This window comes from Echinococcus granulosus, assembly GCF_000524195.1.
Source record: "Echinococcus granulosus chromosome Unknown EG_S00055, whole genome shotgun sequence".
Taxonomy (NCBI): Eukaryota; Metazoa; Platyhelminthes; class Cestoda; order Cyclophyllidea; family Taeniidae; genus Echinococcus; species Echinococcus granulosus.
Genome location: NW_020170435.1, coordinates 317745 through 332817, shown reverse-complemented (window position 1 = coordinate 332817; position 15073 = coordinate 317745). Strand labels below are relative to the sequence as shown.

General features: G+C 43.6%; 4 protein-coding genes across 4 annotated transcripts; 2 read left to right on the top strand and 2 right to left on the bottom strand. All coding sequences in view use genetic code 11, as the record gives it.

The window, feature by feature from the left end:
- Nucleotides 1-4633, top strand: EGR_06351 (Cell division cycle protein; the record flags this gene model as incomplete). The annotated part of the gene is made up of 11 exons (XM_024495600.1): nucleotides 1-163; nucleotides 2679-2763; nucleotides 2803-2871; nucleotides 2911-2962; nucleotides 3039-3283; nucleotides 3321-3460; nucleotides 3506-3628; nucleotides 3661-3689; nucleotides 3724-3831; nucleotides 4393-4524; nucleotides 4601-4633. The coding sequence occupies 11 exons, from the start codon at nucleotides 1-3 to the stop codon at nucleotides 4631-4633; spliced, it is 1179 nt and encodes a 392-aa protein (XP_024349998.1).
- A 176-nt stretch (nucleotides 4634-4809) lies between these two features.
- Nucleotides 4810-9698, bottom strand: EGR_06350 (Nucleolar complex protein; the record flags this gene model as incomplete). The annotated part of the gene is made up of 13 exons (XM_024495599.1): nucleotides 4810-5102; nucleotides 5311-5599; nucleotides 7149-7349; nucleotides 7481-7939; nucleotides 8047-8119; nucleotides 8165-8265; nucleotides 8303-8383; nucleotides 8577-8741; nucleotides 8780-8851; nucleotides 8892-9011; nucleotides 9046-9114; nucleotides 9372-9533; nucleotides 9567-9698. The coding sequence occupies 13 exons, from the start codon at nucleotides 9696-9698 to the stop codon at nucleotides 4810-4812; spliced, it is 2217 nt and encodes a 738-aa protein (XP_024349997.1).
- A 216-nt stretch (nucleotides 9699-9914) lies between these two features.
- On the top strand, nucleotides 9915-10477 carry EGR_06349 (Peptidyl-tRNA hydrolase 2; the record flags this gene model as incomplete). The annotated part of the gene is made up of 3 exons (XM_024495598.1): nucleotides 9915-10246; nucleotides 10278-10390; nucleotides 10428-10477. The coding sequence occupies 3 exons, from the start codon at nucleotides 9915-9917 to the stop codon at nucleotides 10475-10477; spliced, it is 495 nt and encodes a 164-aa protein (XP_024349996.1).
- A 2239-nt stretch (nucleotides 10478-12716) lies between these two features.
- Nucleotides 12717-14099, bottom strand: EGR_06348 (Kynureninase; the record flags this gene model as incomplete). The annotated part of the gene is made up of 1 exon (XM_024495597.1): nucleotides 12717-14099. The coding sequence occupies one exon, from the start codon at nucleotides 14097-14099 to the stop codon at nucleotides 12717-12719; it is 1383 nt and encodes a 460-aa protein (XP_024349995.1).
- Between the last annotated feature and the right edge of the window lie 974 nt (nucleotides 14100-15073).

The window sequence follows — 15073 nt, the reverse complement described above, 5'->3', positions numbered from 1 at the left end:
ATGTGTGCCTGGATGCCGAAGGTAAACATCGTCCAGGTGACGCTCTCTCTTCAACGCGTGGAATCGGATATTATTTACACTACCGCCGACTGTTCTGGAGGTGGTAAAATCGAGATGGTGGAACCCGCACTCAGAACTTTAACCGGAAGACGTCTGTGTAGACGTAAACAGGCATCTTTCGTATAATCGCTTACATCCGGTGCGTGCGTCAGGCAGATTCAAGCTGAATTACTGCAGGTTTGGTGATCTATGAGTGCGAATGTGCATGTGAAATAGCACCGGTGGCACCATTAGGTGCACCCTTTATGAGAGTGAGGAGAAAATCTAGAACATCACAAAAGCATTAGTACATATTTGCACACCAATTTTGAATTATGGGAACGAAAATTTGGAAAATGATTGGATAAACGTTGGAGTAGTTGCGTAATTGGCTAATAGCGTTTGAGTTGTAAGTTCATATTTTCCTGAGTCCCTTTTTTCGAGAACTATTATCAAAGTAACTATTTTATCGTGTCTAACTTATCATTCTGGGTAAAATCGATCACCTTAAGTCTTATAATCCACCTTTTTGATCATCATGGTTCCGCGTGATTTGCAAACCATAAGGTCAAAATCGGGGTCTTTGCTGACTTGTACAGTTTTAGGGAAGCAAACTAATGGAGTTCTGATTTCTGTTTGCTTCATATAAATGCTAACGGGATAGGATTATTTAATCCTTCGAAATCGCAGCAAAGCTGCCATAGTATGGCGGAGTAAATTACTTAGAAACGTACAGGAGGCCCGAAGGGCACCCAGCACGGTGCCATAATCATGACGCCTAGTGGAAGCGCAAACCGCGTAGACTCAAGTACTTGCATGTTCAACACACGGTTGAACAAACCGTCAAATCTGCACATTACATAATGAAGACTCGAACACTTAAGTTTTGGGTCGAAGGTTTAAGAACCACATCAAAATGCTGAAGTATCTAAGATTCTATTTGGCGTTGTCATTGCCATAGCATTGTAACAAAAATGATGGTGATGGCGATGACGAAACTTGCACACAACTTCTCTCAAAACGTGATCTTTTGTACCGGCAAGCTGGTGTATCCAACATTTGAACAACTTCATGTGTGTTTTTGGGCATTATGTTGCAACTTGATTAGTATGTCAGACTTGCAGACAATTTTTAAAGAAGCAGTAAATATTAAAAAAAGGAAAGAGACCTTCAGGATCGCGTAATAGATGAGTTCATGAATATCTACCATTATATTAACCATACATCCAGGTTACTTCATCCGCACCTTCAGAGATTGTTAGGTACAAGAAATTTTAAAGACCGGGCAGTTTTTATGCAATAATGCATAAAATTGCGTTAATCAAACTATATGAATGTAAGTGCATAAACTTAAACTCAAATTACATTAAATAAACTTTGCATTGGTATCAGTTGAAGCACTGATTAACTTTTCAAAGGAAACATTCATAAGTTGGCATTTTTCTAAAAATTTTGTTATGAATGCAATGATTGTATCTTTCTTTTCAAAAGAATTTAGGAACTTTCTACTAGTTACAGAAAAGAAACAATTAGAGTCAAAATATAAAAAATGATTTAGTACTCAGACGCTCGCATGTGCTGGATTGTTTTGCCCTAATGCATGCTCGTGATGCGTTGGCCGTTCAAAGCCTGATTTATTGTGCTGGGTGATTTGTCTCCCATTGTAGTTAATCCGGTTAGACTGTCCTCTGGGCCATACCAATAGCCCCAAGCCCTCTATGTCGAATATGTATGTATCCTCCGGGTTTATTATCCTTTTTGTCTATAAGAGGTTGCTAAACGCTGCGAATCGACGCATGTTTTGACTTGTAACTCAATAAGGGAAGGGTAAACAGAAATCCGCAAAAGACGTGCAGCCTACCAAACAATTAAAATGCTGCAAAAGTGTCCAACTCAATGCATCTGACCAAATTTTTTTTACTAATGCCAGTGGTTTTCTTCAAATGCACCAAAGTCCGAATACAGGAAGGGATGGATGCATAATAAATGGGTAAATTAAATGCACAGATATAAAGTGTACAGTCAAATAAATTTTACCTTTAATGCATAAAGTGCTTGGAAAAATGTGATCTAGTCAAATTTTGCGCAACCAGTTACCGCTGGAGGTTTATTTATGTGTTTGCACACGATACGAGGTTGATTTACATGGCGGATAATTTAAATTGGGAGTCCTTGCACTGTTGATAACCCTCGTGACCCTTCAAACACATGTAGGTGGGGTTTCCTCTTTATTTTTCGATGCTGAGTATATTCGCTCACATTTCTTGCTTAGTATCAGCTAAAAAGCTCTGAAATACCCTTCTGGCAATAGTTTATATTCACTTAAAGTGTGGGCATTTGTTCCGAATTTTTTCCTTCTTGAATTAAATGTATGGTGTAATAGAGTCCGTTTTCCATTAAAATGGGTAAGATTGTTTGGGAGATTTTTGGTTCTGGCAACTCTGCGGCCGCGGTTGTCTCTCTGTGCTTTCTTGTGAAGAAAGACTAGCCTAGTTACCCTTGATTAGATACAACTGTATTAGTCGAGTGGAATAGAGCCTTATTTTTTTACTCTCTGACCTTAATGTTTCTGTAGAATAGCACACTTTTCCTCTACTTGCATTTTGTTTTTGGGCGTTGCTTAATCTTTCTATGTTCAGGTTCCTGGAAAATGAAGCGCGGTGATGTTCTGGCGTGTTCATTCGAGTCTTGGTATCCACGCTTTAAAAAATACACAATCAAAAGGTTTGTCCTTCTGTCTCTTTCCAATTAACTGCTTTACAGTTTTATCATGGACCTTCCTGACGAAATTCTTGATTACATAAAAAATGCTCCCTTAGTTTCTCCTAAAAAGTAGGTTCTTTAATCAAATCGATGAACAGGAACTTATAGTGCTCACTCCATTAAAGCTGAACGTGATGGATTCTCAGATGACTCTGATGATGTAAGATGTTAATTTAACGACTTAATCACTGAGTACTTTCCAACAATTTTTAACTTTATCTGGCATCGGTATTTAGGATTCCTGGTCAAACGAAGACGGGTCTGATGATGAACTAGAAGCACCATCATTCCCAGATTTTGAGGCCAAAGTTAACGAAATTATTGCTTCTCTCGATGGAGCAGTCTTTCCCAAACTCAACTGGAGTGCTCCCAAGGACGCGGCTTGGATTAACTTCGGCTCCACTCTAAAATGCACCTCTGCAACTGATCTCCTTGTTCTTTTAAAGGCTTCAGATTTCATATCTCACGACATCTACGCACCGTATGTACCTCCCTCTTGTCTGTATTTGAGTAATCAGATTCGCTTTTTGTACAGACGCTAAAAGGAATGAGGAGGTCGATGAACCACAGCATTCTTTGAAGTTAGTCCTACGAGCCTGGCGCCAAATCCGTCCCGACGGTGAATTTCGATGCTTCATCAGAACCAATCAGCTCTACGGTAGGTGACTAGTTAACCGACTGTTTCCTATTCAGAGCCTTTCAGCTATTTGTCAACGGCACTACGACTCCTACTTCAACTTTATTGAAATCGAACAGGTCAACATAAAGCGAGTCATTTTCGACTTTTTTGACAGAAATATCAAGGGAAATTTTCCTCTGGACGATTGTAGGTCATCCATTCTATTATTCCTCCTGCAGATGTAATGGACGTGTCAGTTGGGCACAAGGTAAGTTCACCTCACAACTTTTACCTCCCAAAAGTTTGAATCACCGGGTTGTGTCAAGTTGATCGACTTCAATGTCCATGGTCCTCCTACGGATGGTCTAATGTTTAACTGGTCGGAGCTGAGACTTTTCCCCATTGACAAGGTGAGTGATAAATAGTGAGAGAGCTTTGGTTAAATTGCCGACAACATACTTCAAGGGGTGGATTTATTGCTTCCCTCTTCGGCATTGCTGCCTACTGTTATATTGGCATGCCTTCCTCACGGTTTAATTTACACTAGGAATGTAGCTTCGGTGTAGAACGGTTTGACAATACTTCTGAACCGTGCTAGAACACCCATTCCACTCCTCTCCCATAGGGAGTTATTTCTTGGGTGATTCCATGGCAGCCATCCTTGGAATGAGGCGTTCCGTAGATTTGACATTAACAGGAATGAAATGCTGTGGACTAGAAACCGCTACAGTAGGGGCATCTCAGGGTTGGAGTTTAACGCCTTCGTTTACAAGGCAAATGGGTACTTGCACACGCTGCCAGCGTTGCTTGCTTCTACCATGGCGAACGGTGGCTGGGCTGGTCCACGATGAAGTGCGCCAGCTGTTGGTAGTGGTGAAAGGCGTGCAATTCCACCCCCATGGCCTTCAATTATATGGAACAGGCGTAAAGTCAAAGTTCCGTTTTGGACTCAAAGAACCCTTCTGTTTCAGGAGGTGCACTTCCGTTGGCAAAGCGATAAGACGATGCGCTCCAGTGTGTTCTCCCAATACAAATTACCCATAGATTTGGTGGATATCTCATCTGGAGGAGATCCCGAAAAACTCATCGACCTGATTCAAGCAGTAAGGGGATTGATATCACCGCTCTGTTTGCCTTTTTCTTTGTCTAGTTTTGTCATTTTTTTATCGTCTTTTCTAGCATGTTGAAGAACAAAAGAATAATAAATCCTGAAAATACTGGTTTTCATTTTGTGGAAAAAAGAAATGCCGTTTCTCTGGTCAATTTGTCATTGTATCATACTAAATTGCCAGTCGAACCATTTGGAAAGCAGTCGACATCCATTACAAGTGAAAACTGTGTGTCACTGCAAGGTAAATAGGCTACCAACGGCTCAAATTTGCGCTAGTTTACGATAAGAGAACCCGTTTGTAGGAAGTTGCCAACATCGGACGTCTCTCAAATCCTCCTGTAGTGAGTCTCGGTAGATTTAACCAACTAAGAGTTCGCTTGGCGCTGCAGACGATGTGTGCCGACAAGTCTTCGACAAAGCCGTGAGAGACCGTACCGATGTAAAAGAATGGCACACCACCGGCTTCCAGAAGAACACCCACGAAGACTAAACAATCATCAGTCCTCCAGATCTGTACAAATAGGCGCCAGAGAATCTCACGCCTCAGTTTGTGAAAGCCCCTATCACCACCTATTAGTAATGCCAAAGAAAAAGACCTGCTGTTATCACGGCCGCTGTTGCATCCCACTTTACGCATTTCCATAAAATGAAAAACAACGTACGCTTAAAACGTCTTTTTTATACAACGTGCTACTTTATGAATACCATTATCGGACTTCCGTAACTTCTCCTTTGACCCCCTCCCTCCCCTCTTCAATTATCATATGGGAGGGATGACTTCCGGGGGCTGCAACATCGTGCTTGGCCATAAGTTCTCTCAGCCACGGAGAGATCTGTTTGACGTATCCTTTGCTGGTGGAGGCGCGCCTTGCTGCAGTCGTTGTGGGTTTGGAGAGACAGGCGGCTTCAGCGCGAGCCAAAACGAGACGCCTCTCCGCTGGATGCATGGCCGAAAGGGACTCTAGCGTATGGTCCGGGGCTGCTATCACCTCGTTTGTTGGTCTCGGTGCTCCGTCTTTTACTGTCTGGCGTACCCACTTCAACATAAGTGCGATTATCTTCTGGATCTGGGGGAAAAAGGGGTAAAATTGTAAAGATAGTGGTGGCTGAAGAGAGAAAAAACCTGTTCTAGGTGTAGTTCCGTATCGGTCGGTTTCAACCACGATGAAGTATGACACCCATGCCCAGGATTATCCAGCACTTCTCTACGTCGACGACGTAGCACGGCATACCTCACTAAGTTTTTGTAGATGATTTGAGGCGTAACATTGGTCCAAGAGAACAAAATCTCCGTATTCGGTAACAAAATGCCGAACCAACTCGACGCGGAAGGCGTGAAGATCCATACTAGAAGAGCTACCAAAGCCAAGTTCAACCTAGACGATTGCCCTGGTCTCGTCCTTCGACATGAGGCAATTAGCGAGGGTGGCGACGCCAGACTCCATGGCGGCGCTGTCTACGATAATCTCAAGAACATACACTACGCCCCTAGTAGCTAAGCGTAACCCAGACGTAAGGGTAGGCAGCGAGGAATGGATGTGTTGAGTAACTCTGAATTCATAGAAGGCAATGAGATGGAGTGTGCTATTGGGGTCAGAGGTCTTCCTATTTGGGTGGCACAAACTATTTGAGGAGGAAAGGTGACTGCGGAGGCAGCTTAGGACGACGCCATAAAGAGAAAGGGGTTTTGCAAAAAAAAAAATTATCATTCCAATCTCCAGAGACTCTGATCATTGTATCTTGGCGACATAGGATCCAATTAATGCTGAAAAATCGCTAAGCCTTCCTTTACGCAGGGGAAATTATGAAATGTGTTCAAACCAAAACAGGATTTGTCATTTAATAGACGTGCGAAAAGACGATAACGTGGTGCTACTGCACGCAGCACCAAGTGGCAAGTCGGTCCTTCTGTTATCATTTAACGACCGTGGTCTATGTTGTGGGCCAGGACGGATACCGTCCATGAATGTGTAAATAAGCAACACTGGTAGAACTTGAGCCCAATCAACGGCCTGGGGGGGGGGGGGAATGATGAAGGATCTTGTAAAATAAGGTGTAAAACCCACAGATACATACTCGTATCTACAGAGGACTTCAACCACACCGCAACACGATAGAAAGCTTAGCCGTTCAGTAGTACGACAAATGAATAGAAGATGTAAATGTATCCAAGGGGGCCGTGGGTCTGTCAGCAACGAACACAGAAGCGATTGTTCCTTCCCTAATCCACGGCAAACATTTGGATGCTGTCCAAGCCCGAACACTTAGCTGAATCACAATATATCACGTGTGGAAAGTGTCGGGAATATAAGTCCTCTCAAGGCAACCGCGGAAACAACCACACAGGATCATTTGGGTCAGCATCAAACCGAACCAAGGTGTCCTGGAATGGTCCATCCCTGCCATTTAAAAGCTAGAAATAGTGTGGAAATTCGGTGGAGATACTTTAAGAAAGTATGCATGATCGGTATTTCTTGAAACTTGTTTTACTCCTTTTCAAACTTGAATGCTTCTCGTATCTCCTTCCTTGCTATTAACCCTTATTGTCTGCCAGGATGATCGCAAGAGAGGGTGGAGGACGAAACATATTTACAATAAAAAGATTGCGGAGAGTACCAGGGGTGACTCGTGGGTTCGAAGAGCGTGAAGCTCCCACAACGCAGCGCTGGCAGGACGAGCCAACTCGGGATCGTTAGCCTCGGGATCGTAGGGACCGCCAATTTCGGTGTCGGAGTCGAAGAGCACTTCACACTTGGAGAAGAGGCTGAAGAACTTCCACAGACTCACAAGCATTGAGGCCAGGCAGGCTGTGTCGGCCTGAAGGAGAAATACTTTTGTAGTGACTTTTTTACGTAGTTCCCTCCATAGATAAACGTTTCTACAAAAGGCTATTAGTGAATAAAAAAATATGCTCTGGAGCTACAGAAGAGACATTCGTCCCAACTCACCACAACGAGAGTAAGAGAGGCAAGTCTCTTGACAAACGCCAGTACTCGAGTGGCTGAAACCTCCCTCCGACGCGAAACAAGGAGCATGTCCAAGCAGGCGAGAATGACATCGGTAAAGCCCTCCACTTCGGCGGCACCGATCGAACGCACTGATCCATTCCCTTCGTCACGTTCACCGCCGCCAGCTAAGAGGCGCTCCCGTTGCACCAGAGTCTCGGCTGCTAAAGCTGCGGGGGTTCGAGCCCAGGAGTATTGCAGGAGATTACTGCTGCTGCCAACAGTGCCAGAGGCAGGACTGCCAATCTGTCTGTTGCAGACACCTGCCATACAACCTAGCAGAGCATAGAGGTGGTTGTAGAAACGTGTTGGGTCGACCCTCAACACAGAGGCTGCTGAAGAGGTGTTGAAGATAGTGAGAGCGGTGTGCACGCTGTTTAAACCATCTTGCAAGCTCGTCTTCTACAGAAGTGGTAAAATTGATAAGTGCAAACTCTGAGAGAGTAAATCATACCTAAGTTCACAAAAAAAATTTAATTTTTTTTGGCAAAAAGCAATGCATAACTCACCGGATTAGAGACAAAGTTACTCATCAATTGAAGTAAGTTTTCCACATACTCCACATTGATTACGTGAGCATATCTTAAAAAGTAGAGGAAAGGGTTCTAAAAGAACTATTCATCTTACGTAGAAAGGCCAGCCAGTACGGCTGAGAGTAGGTCTGAGTCCTTGGTAGTCTTCAGAACTTTGAAGTAGACGAATAATATCTCCTTCAAAATTTCCGTATTCTAAAGAGGCAAGTGATGAACCCAAACCAAAACCAACTATTCGCAGTCTTTCCTCATGCGATTTTGACGCCTTGCTTTCAGCTTGGTCTTTTTCGAACTTGGCCAATATCTTGTCCTTCTGCAACAAGGAAGAGACAAGGATAGAAAAGTGACAAGCATCGCTAATTAACACCTCGGATTAGTAACTAATCAATCGTCTCCACACATACCAAATGGTCCACTAAAGGGTTAGGGAACACGGGAGAAAACACTAGTAGCCAACCATAGATAGTACACCTTATCTTACACAGATAGGAGATATCCAATTATACCTTTCGCTCCCTTCGAGAAGCAAGTTTTCTGTTCCTGCGAGCCGCCTTGTTGTCAATGGATGGATCCGAAACTTCCTTAATCGCAATGTTGGCGATAGCGCTAGCCACATCGGGTCGGATACGGTAATTCACTTTGCGCGCTAATCTATGGACACCACGACAAACCTTAGAAAAGGGAATCTTAAAAACAATGCATTAAGTACCAGAAGAGTTGCCTCCCCTGTCGAGTCTGAGGCAAAAGTGGCTTTTAAACTCTTGAACACAACCTGCCGAACCTAAAGTGAGTGATAATGAGCAAAAGCCTGGATGACATACAGATGAGCTTCCCTTTTGCAAGTATGGCAGGAAAGCGCCCAAAAGATCACTGGCAAAGTTGAAAAGAGGATTATTCTCAAACAACGAGCAGGCACACTTAAGTGCACAAACCAACTCGGGCTGTGAGGGGGAACGTGATGGTTAGGAAGCCGACAGGATACCTTAGTCCACTTAGGTAGAGAATAAATGTGGAGGCTCTTTGGGAGCTTTCGCCTCCCTTTGTCTAAAAAAATACAAAATTTAATAAAGTGGATAATTACCTTTGAGGATTGACTGAATGAGAAGAACATATTTTTCAAAATTTTTTAGTAAAATTTCTTCAAAGCGCCAGATTCTTTTAGTCTCTTTTTTGACCTAGATTAAAAAAGCATGCTGATACTATAAGGAACACGCTACTAATTGCATCACTTAGGGGTAAAGAGATATTCGGAACTCTAGCTGTGTGTACGTGAACCTTATGTGACGGTCAGTAATTCCTACCCTTTGCTTCAGTTCCTGCTCAGTAGGTGGACGTATCTTATAAGTCGGAAGAATATCCTTAAATACGACACATAACGACGCAACTAATAGCTGACGCAACGAACTCGACTTCAAAAAAAGAGGATCTGTTGCCATTCTTGTTAAATCACTGAGACGACCGATCTATAAAATGAGGCGTACATAATAAAACCCTACATTCTCGTTCGTATCCTGCATTATGGAAGATGAGTACTGGGCTATTTTGAACTTGCATTCTTTAACATACTGCCTTTTACTCAGCATTCGCTGCACCGCAGCCGACCGCCGGGCATCGCCACCTGCCTCCATCTTTTGAAGGCAAAAGTGACCTTCAAAACCACAAGTTGAAATGAGGCACTTTAGCTTCTGCTCACTGCATAAGCCATCAGATCACTCTCCGCATAAGCAATCAAGATCTTCAAATGTTCTTTTATCACACTTTATTATGCAATAAATTTTGGATTAACCTTTTTTAGCATTGTGGGAATGCTTTTAACCACCAGCGCAATATTTAAAGTAGTGTGCATGCCCCGTGGACACATGGAGTACGGCCATCCGGTTATTCAGGCCTTGTTTACTGCTGGTATCAGCTTTTGTCTTGGATGGTATTTGTGCAAAAAATCAGCATCAGCAAAGTCTGTGTCGAAAATTTGTCAAAGTGTTACTGGTGACTTAAAACTCGTTCTGGTTGTAAGAAATGACTTGGGGATGTCTAAGGGAAAGGTTGCAGCTCAATGTTCACACGCAACACTAGGGTGCTACAGAAACGCCCTGGAAGACTGTCCACAGATAGTGTCTGCGTGGGAGCTCTGTGGCGAAAAGAAGATTGCCTTAAAGGCGCCGGATTATGAGACATTGTAATATTCATGTTTACTGATTTGAGCGTAGAAATAAATTGCAAAACGCTGCTGGTAATGCAGGTCTGCCTCACTGCCTAATTCATGATGCGGGCCATACGCAGGTGCCCTCCGGATCTGCTACCGTTCTGGGAATCGGCCCAGGTATGTTAAAACTAGGAGGAATAACCTTAGCTTCCAGCGCAATCTAGTCTCATTGACAAAGTTACTGGAGAACTCAAACTGTATTAAGCATTCGAAGCTAGTTAAAGGGGTGTGTGCATTTCCATCTGTACAATACACTCCTGTCTTCACGTTATAGTTATTCCTGTCAGGGTAGGTGGTGGTAATTCATTTCATTGCCTCATCTCAGCTTTTGTTCATTTTGCTGATATCTCTTATGCTACTTGTAATAACAACTACGTCTTAATTATTCTTCGCCGACTATACTACTCGCAACTAGCTAGTAGCGAGTCATTCAAATGGTCTGGACCTTGATGAGCTAATTTTTCTTTCTCGATTGTGTGATCGACTGAATGTCTGGTCTCTGCAAGCATAAATAATTATGCAACGGATTTACATTGTCCTGGCTGGCAGCGTGACCTCTGGCTACCTCGTAATTTATCAACACTTTCTTTACCAGGGTGCCACCCACATGTGGCATTTGTTACAATAGTGACTTGCACCAGATCTTGCCGCCAAAGGCATTGGGTGTAGGACTTTCTCACTCGGTAACGTAAACCGTGTAGTTGGACCATCTGCCGTTTTACTGACTTTCAAGTTGATAAGACCAGAAAGGGGCTGAATGAGGATGTGTATGTCTAAAAATGGAAAGAACAAAAACAGACTTCGACGTACGACGTTGATTTCACTCTGTCATCGCGTACGTGAATTGGGTACAGCGGTTTACCAAAAAAAAACTTGAGAAGGCATAAATTACGGTAACGTTCGGTGTCCAAGAACGTTAGTGTGGTTTTTGGTTTAGCTGGCCCCAAGGACTGGTTGTGGCCTTGTAGGCACTTCTTGCACTCCCTACCACTTCTCTCCCTCTTCCTATATTCCAGCCGCTCTCACCCGTAAAGTTACCTGAACTATCCAGATAGTCACATTTCCAGCCTGCCTACTTTACCTACCGAGTTTGACGCCGCCCCGAAGGGGTATAAGCTTTTCGTCAAATTTACTGTCTGGAAATAGACGAAGGATTGTGGTAGAACAACTTGACATACAGGGATGGCTCATATTTGATGCCAGAGACGAATCACGAAATGGTAAAGGTACCGTGTTAGGGGAGACTCCCCTCCTTCCTGAGAGGATTATGTCTCGATAAGCTGACTGATCAGAATTGCTTTCTTATGCTGGACGAGCAAACCTAACTCCAGTGGCTAGTCCACAGACCATATGCCACTTACTTCACTTAGCTAAATCCACCTCTTACTTGATTCTTGAAAGACTGCGGCTGTGCGGTGGACCGCACACTCAGCTGTTTATTTTCCGAAGGCTGGGACGAGAGTTCGGCTTCAGAAACAGCCACGACGAGTAAATTAGGTGGTTTCTTTTTTTCCAAGGCAACGCAAGATCTCCGACCACAAGACCTTCCTGCGAATATAGGGAGATATAGTCTTGTCAGCGTCTAAAGGAACTGCACCTCTACCTGCATCTTTCACTTTATAACAGGGTGCTGGTGGCGGAAATGCATGCTTTGGAATAAGTACTATACACTAGCTCTAAGAAGCCACCTTGATCCGGTTTCAGGCAAACTTTTCCCCAATGTACGAAACGTACTCGCCAGTGGGAAGGAGGCTCTCTGCCCTAGCGCCTAACTTAGCTATAAAATTATTGATAGGGCGAAAAAGGAAGTTGGTGAAATAATTTGGTGGGATTAAAGAACAGATTCGGGCAGACTAAATCAACTCTACAGGCAGTAAGTAGGTGTCAGGTCTGTACGGAGGTCGTGTGCTGAACAAACAACACGGTCAATCAAGGTGGTAATCAGTGCTAAGCATGCGTACAGATCGAACTCAAAAATGTCTACTTGCGTCTGCAGGGGCCTTCAAGCTCAATGCGATTGTCGGTGACAATCGCGGCTACGATGACGTCCACCACGGTAGTTACTGACCCACCTTGTGAAACACCCACCTAAGAGCTGCATATCTTGTTGTTTGGAGAAATGCCAAAAGAGATGAACGTGTGCAATGCTTAAAAGCGCACCCAAACTACGTGTCAGAGCAGTCTGCAGTACAGGCGACAAAGTGAAGTACGCTTCCGCCCCAGGATTATTCAACCGCACTGACAAATCTTCCCGGGTTTCACTTGGATGGTGTTAATAGCATCGGAAGGCGATGAAAATAAATCTATTAAATTTATTAAACAGTTAGCCCTCGTCTTTAAAATGTCACGAATTCCTGCCAAATTTCCACCAAAACACAATAAAAAGTGTAGCAGACTAGTAATAATCTAGATCTACAAAGGAAGCAAAAAACGTTCTTACACATTAGTCTTCTAGAAGAGCTCCAATTTCCTCAGTGATGATTTTACCTGCTTTAAGGACATCATTAAAGGAGGTGTAGAGAGCAAAAGGGGCCAGACGAATGTAGCAAGGTTTTCGGGTGTCACAAATGACACCCCTTTTGATCAGTCGATTGTACAATTTCTCCACATCGACGTTGACCTTGATGGAGAGTTGAGAGCCACGAGATTGTACATCACTCGGTGTAATTAACTCCAACCCCGAAGACTGAGCAATAGGAGCATTAAAAAGAAGTGCTTCCAGATAACTCGTCAACAGTATCGACTTTTCGCGAAGAGGAGTCATTCCACCAGCTTCAGCAAAGATCTCTAATGAGGAGGTCAATGCAGAATTGAGTAGCATAGAGGGACACGAGCGTCGATATGAATCCGCTCCACCCTCTACCTCCATTTTGTTGGTCATCTGGAAACGTGTGGAATAACGATGTCCCCACCAACCTGTCAGTGCCGGTGCATACTTGTGTTCTTCCGTAGGAGCAAACTCACCGGGCTTAAGGAAGTGCTTTTCGTGCACAAAGATACCAGCACAACCACCTGGGCTGCCGCACAGATATTTGTAGCCACACCACGCTGCGCAATCAACATTCCAATCATGGAGAGCAAGAGGAACATTTCCGACAGAGTGCGCTAGCTCCCAGCCGACTGGACAGTTACAGAAATTATGAACAGCTTCGGTTATCAAGGGAATATCCAGCATCTGACCTGTCAAGTAAGATACACCTGGAAGCCAGACGAAAGCAAGTTTTTCGCCAAGTTCCTTGATCTCATCGATGATCTCCTTAGTTGTGAGGTACTTATTATTCGGTCGCAGGTCCAGTTCAATCAGAGCGGACTTATCAACACCTCTTAAATGGACTTGGGACTCTAAAGCATAGTAATCTGAAGGAAATGCATTCTTCTCAATGAGGATGCAACATTTTTTGCCCTCTGGTCGGTAAAATGACGCTAGAAGAGTGTGAATGTTAGCGGTAAGGCTCTCCATAACAGCAACCTCATTGACTTTTGCACCTACAATGTATTCAGCAAGAATCTCCTTAGGACGTAGATCCGAAGTTTCGGTAGGGGAACAACCCTGTGTGTGACTTAGCACACCCATCGTCCTCCATGACTCGAGCATCTTTTCCAGGTTCTGGCTCGTCGATTTCGGTGGAAGGCCAAGAGAATTTGTGCATAAGTAGATCACCTCCGCAGAATCACTGGTGCCGCCATGACTACTTGCACCATTAAGTTGATTAACTAGCTCAAACGTGGTGGGCAATTTAAACTTGTCACGAAAACCCTTTAGCGGATCATTATCATCGAGCTCCAGTGCTAATTCCTCAAGGTCACGGATCGAGAGCGGATCCATGCTGAGAAACTAGAGGCCGGGGACGATGTGACCCACCACCCCGTTACACTGGTTACATCGCGACCACCCAGACCAAACCAATAGGCACGAGAGGCAAAAATCTACTTTGCAGTCATTGGTTTCTTTGTCCAGTAGGCCCTAAGCATTTTCAGCATCTTTCTCAAATTCCCCGATTACACCTTTACATTTTGGCCATAATAATCACGCTTACCGGATTATCATCAACCGAGTGCCTAATTTAATTATTTTACCAAATGATTCGAGGCGCTAGTCTTGTCGGAAGAAAAAGACACGTCTCTGATATCTCATCCTAAAATGCAATCAAGATTACGCAGACTAGATTGAAAACCAATAATAATAAAGTAGCTCGCTCAATTTATAACTTAGCGGAAAGCCACTAGAAAGTGAGATTCTTCCCTTAACTTATTTACGTTTCGAGGTGTCCCTCAAGAAAACTGATTCTGTTTAAGGGAGTCCAGAGGCAGATAAAAAGCAATCTAGTGTAATACTATAGTGGTTTATCCCTCAGTATTTTGCTTATAAATGGAAAAAGTGTGATACATTGAATATCGATTCCTCAAATTCTGCTCTACTGTGCAATTTATGTAAAGCGAAATGATGCGCTTGCTTTGCGTCTTCACCAAATGTCGTGCGAAAAATATTTACTGATAAGGGCTGGTGTTGGGAGGAAAGGGCCCGTCAAGTGGGCACGAGCACCGGTTTCCCTAGTCATATCACCAAATAGAAGCACAAACCGCATTTTTTTTAGAATTTCCTCAAACCCACACATTGGTTTTGCAAATTTGTTTGTTGAAAATTGTTTAACTAAGCTGGCATTGTATCTGAGATTTAGGATGAATTTTGTTGCTGTTGTAAAGGCCAGATGATGAACAATATTTGCACCTATGCAAGAAAGATTTGCAGCCCCGTTCTTTTGCATGGATTAAGTTCCATGTGGAGAAATGTTGTCATTT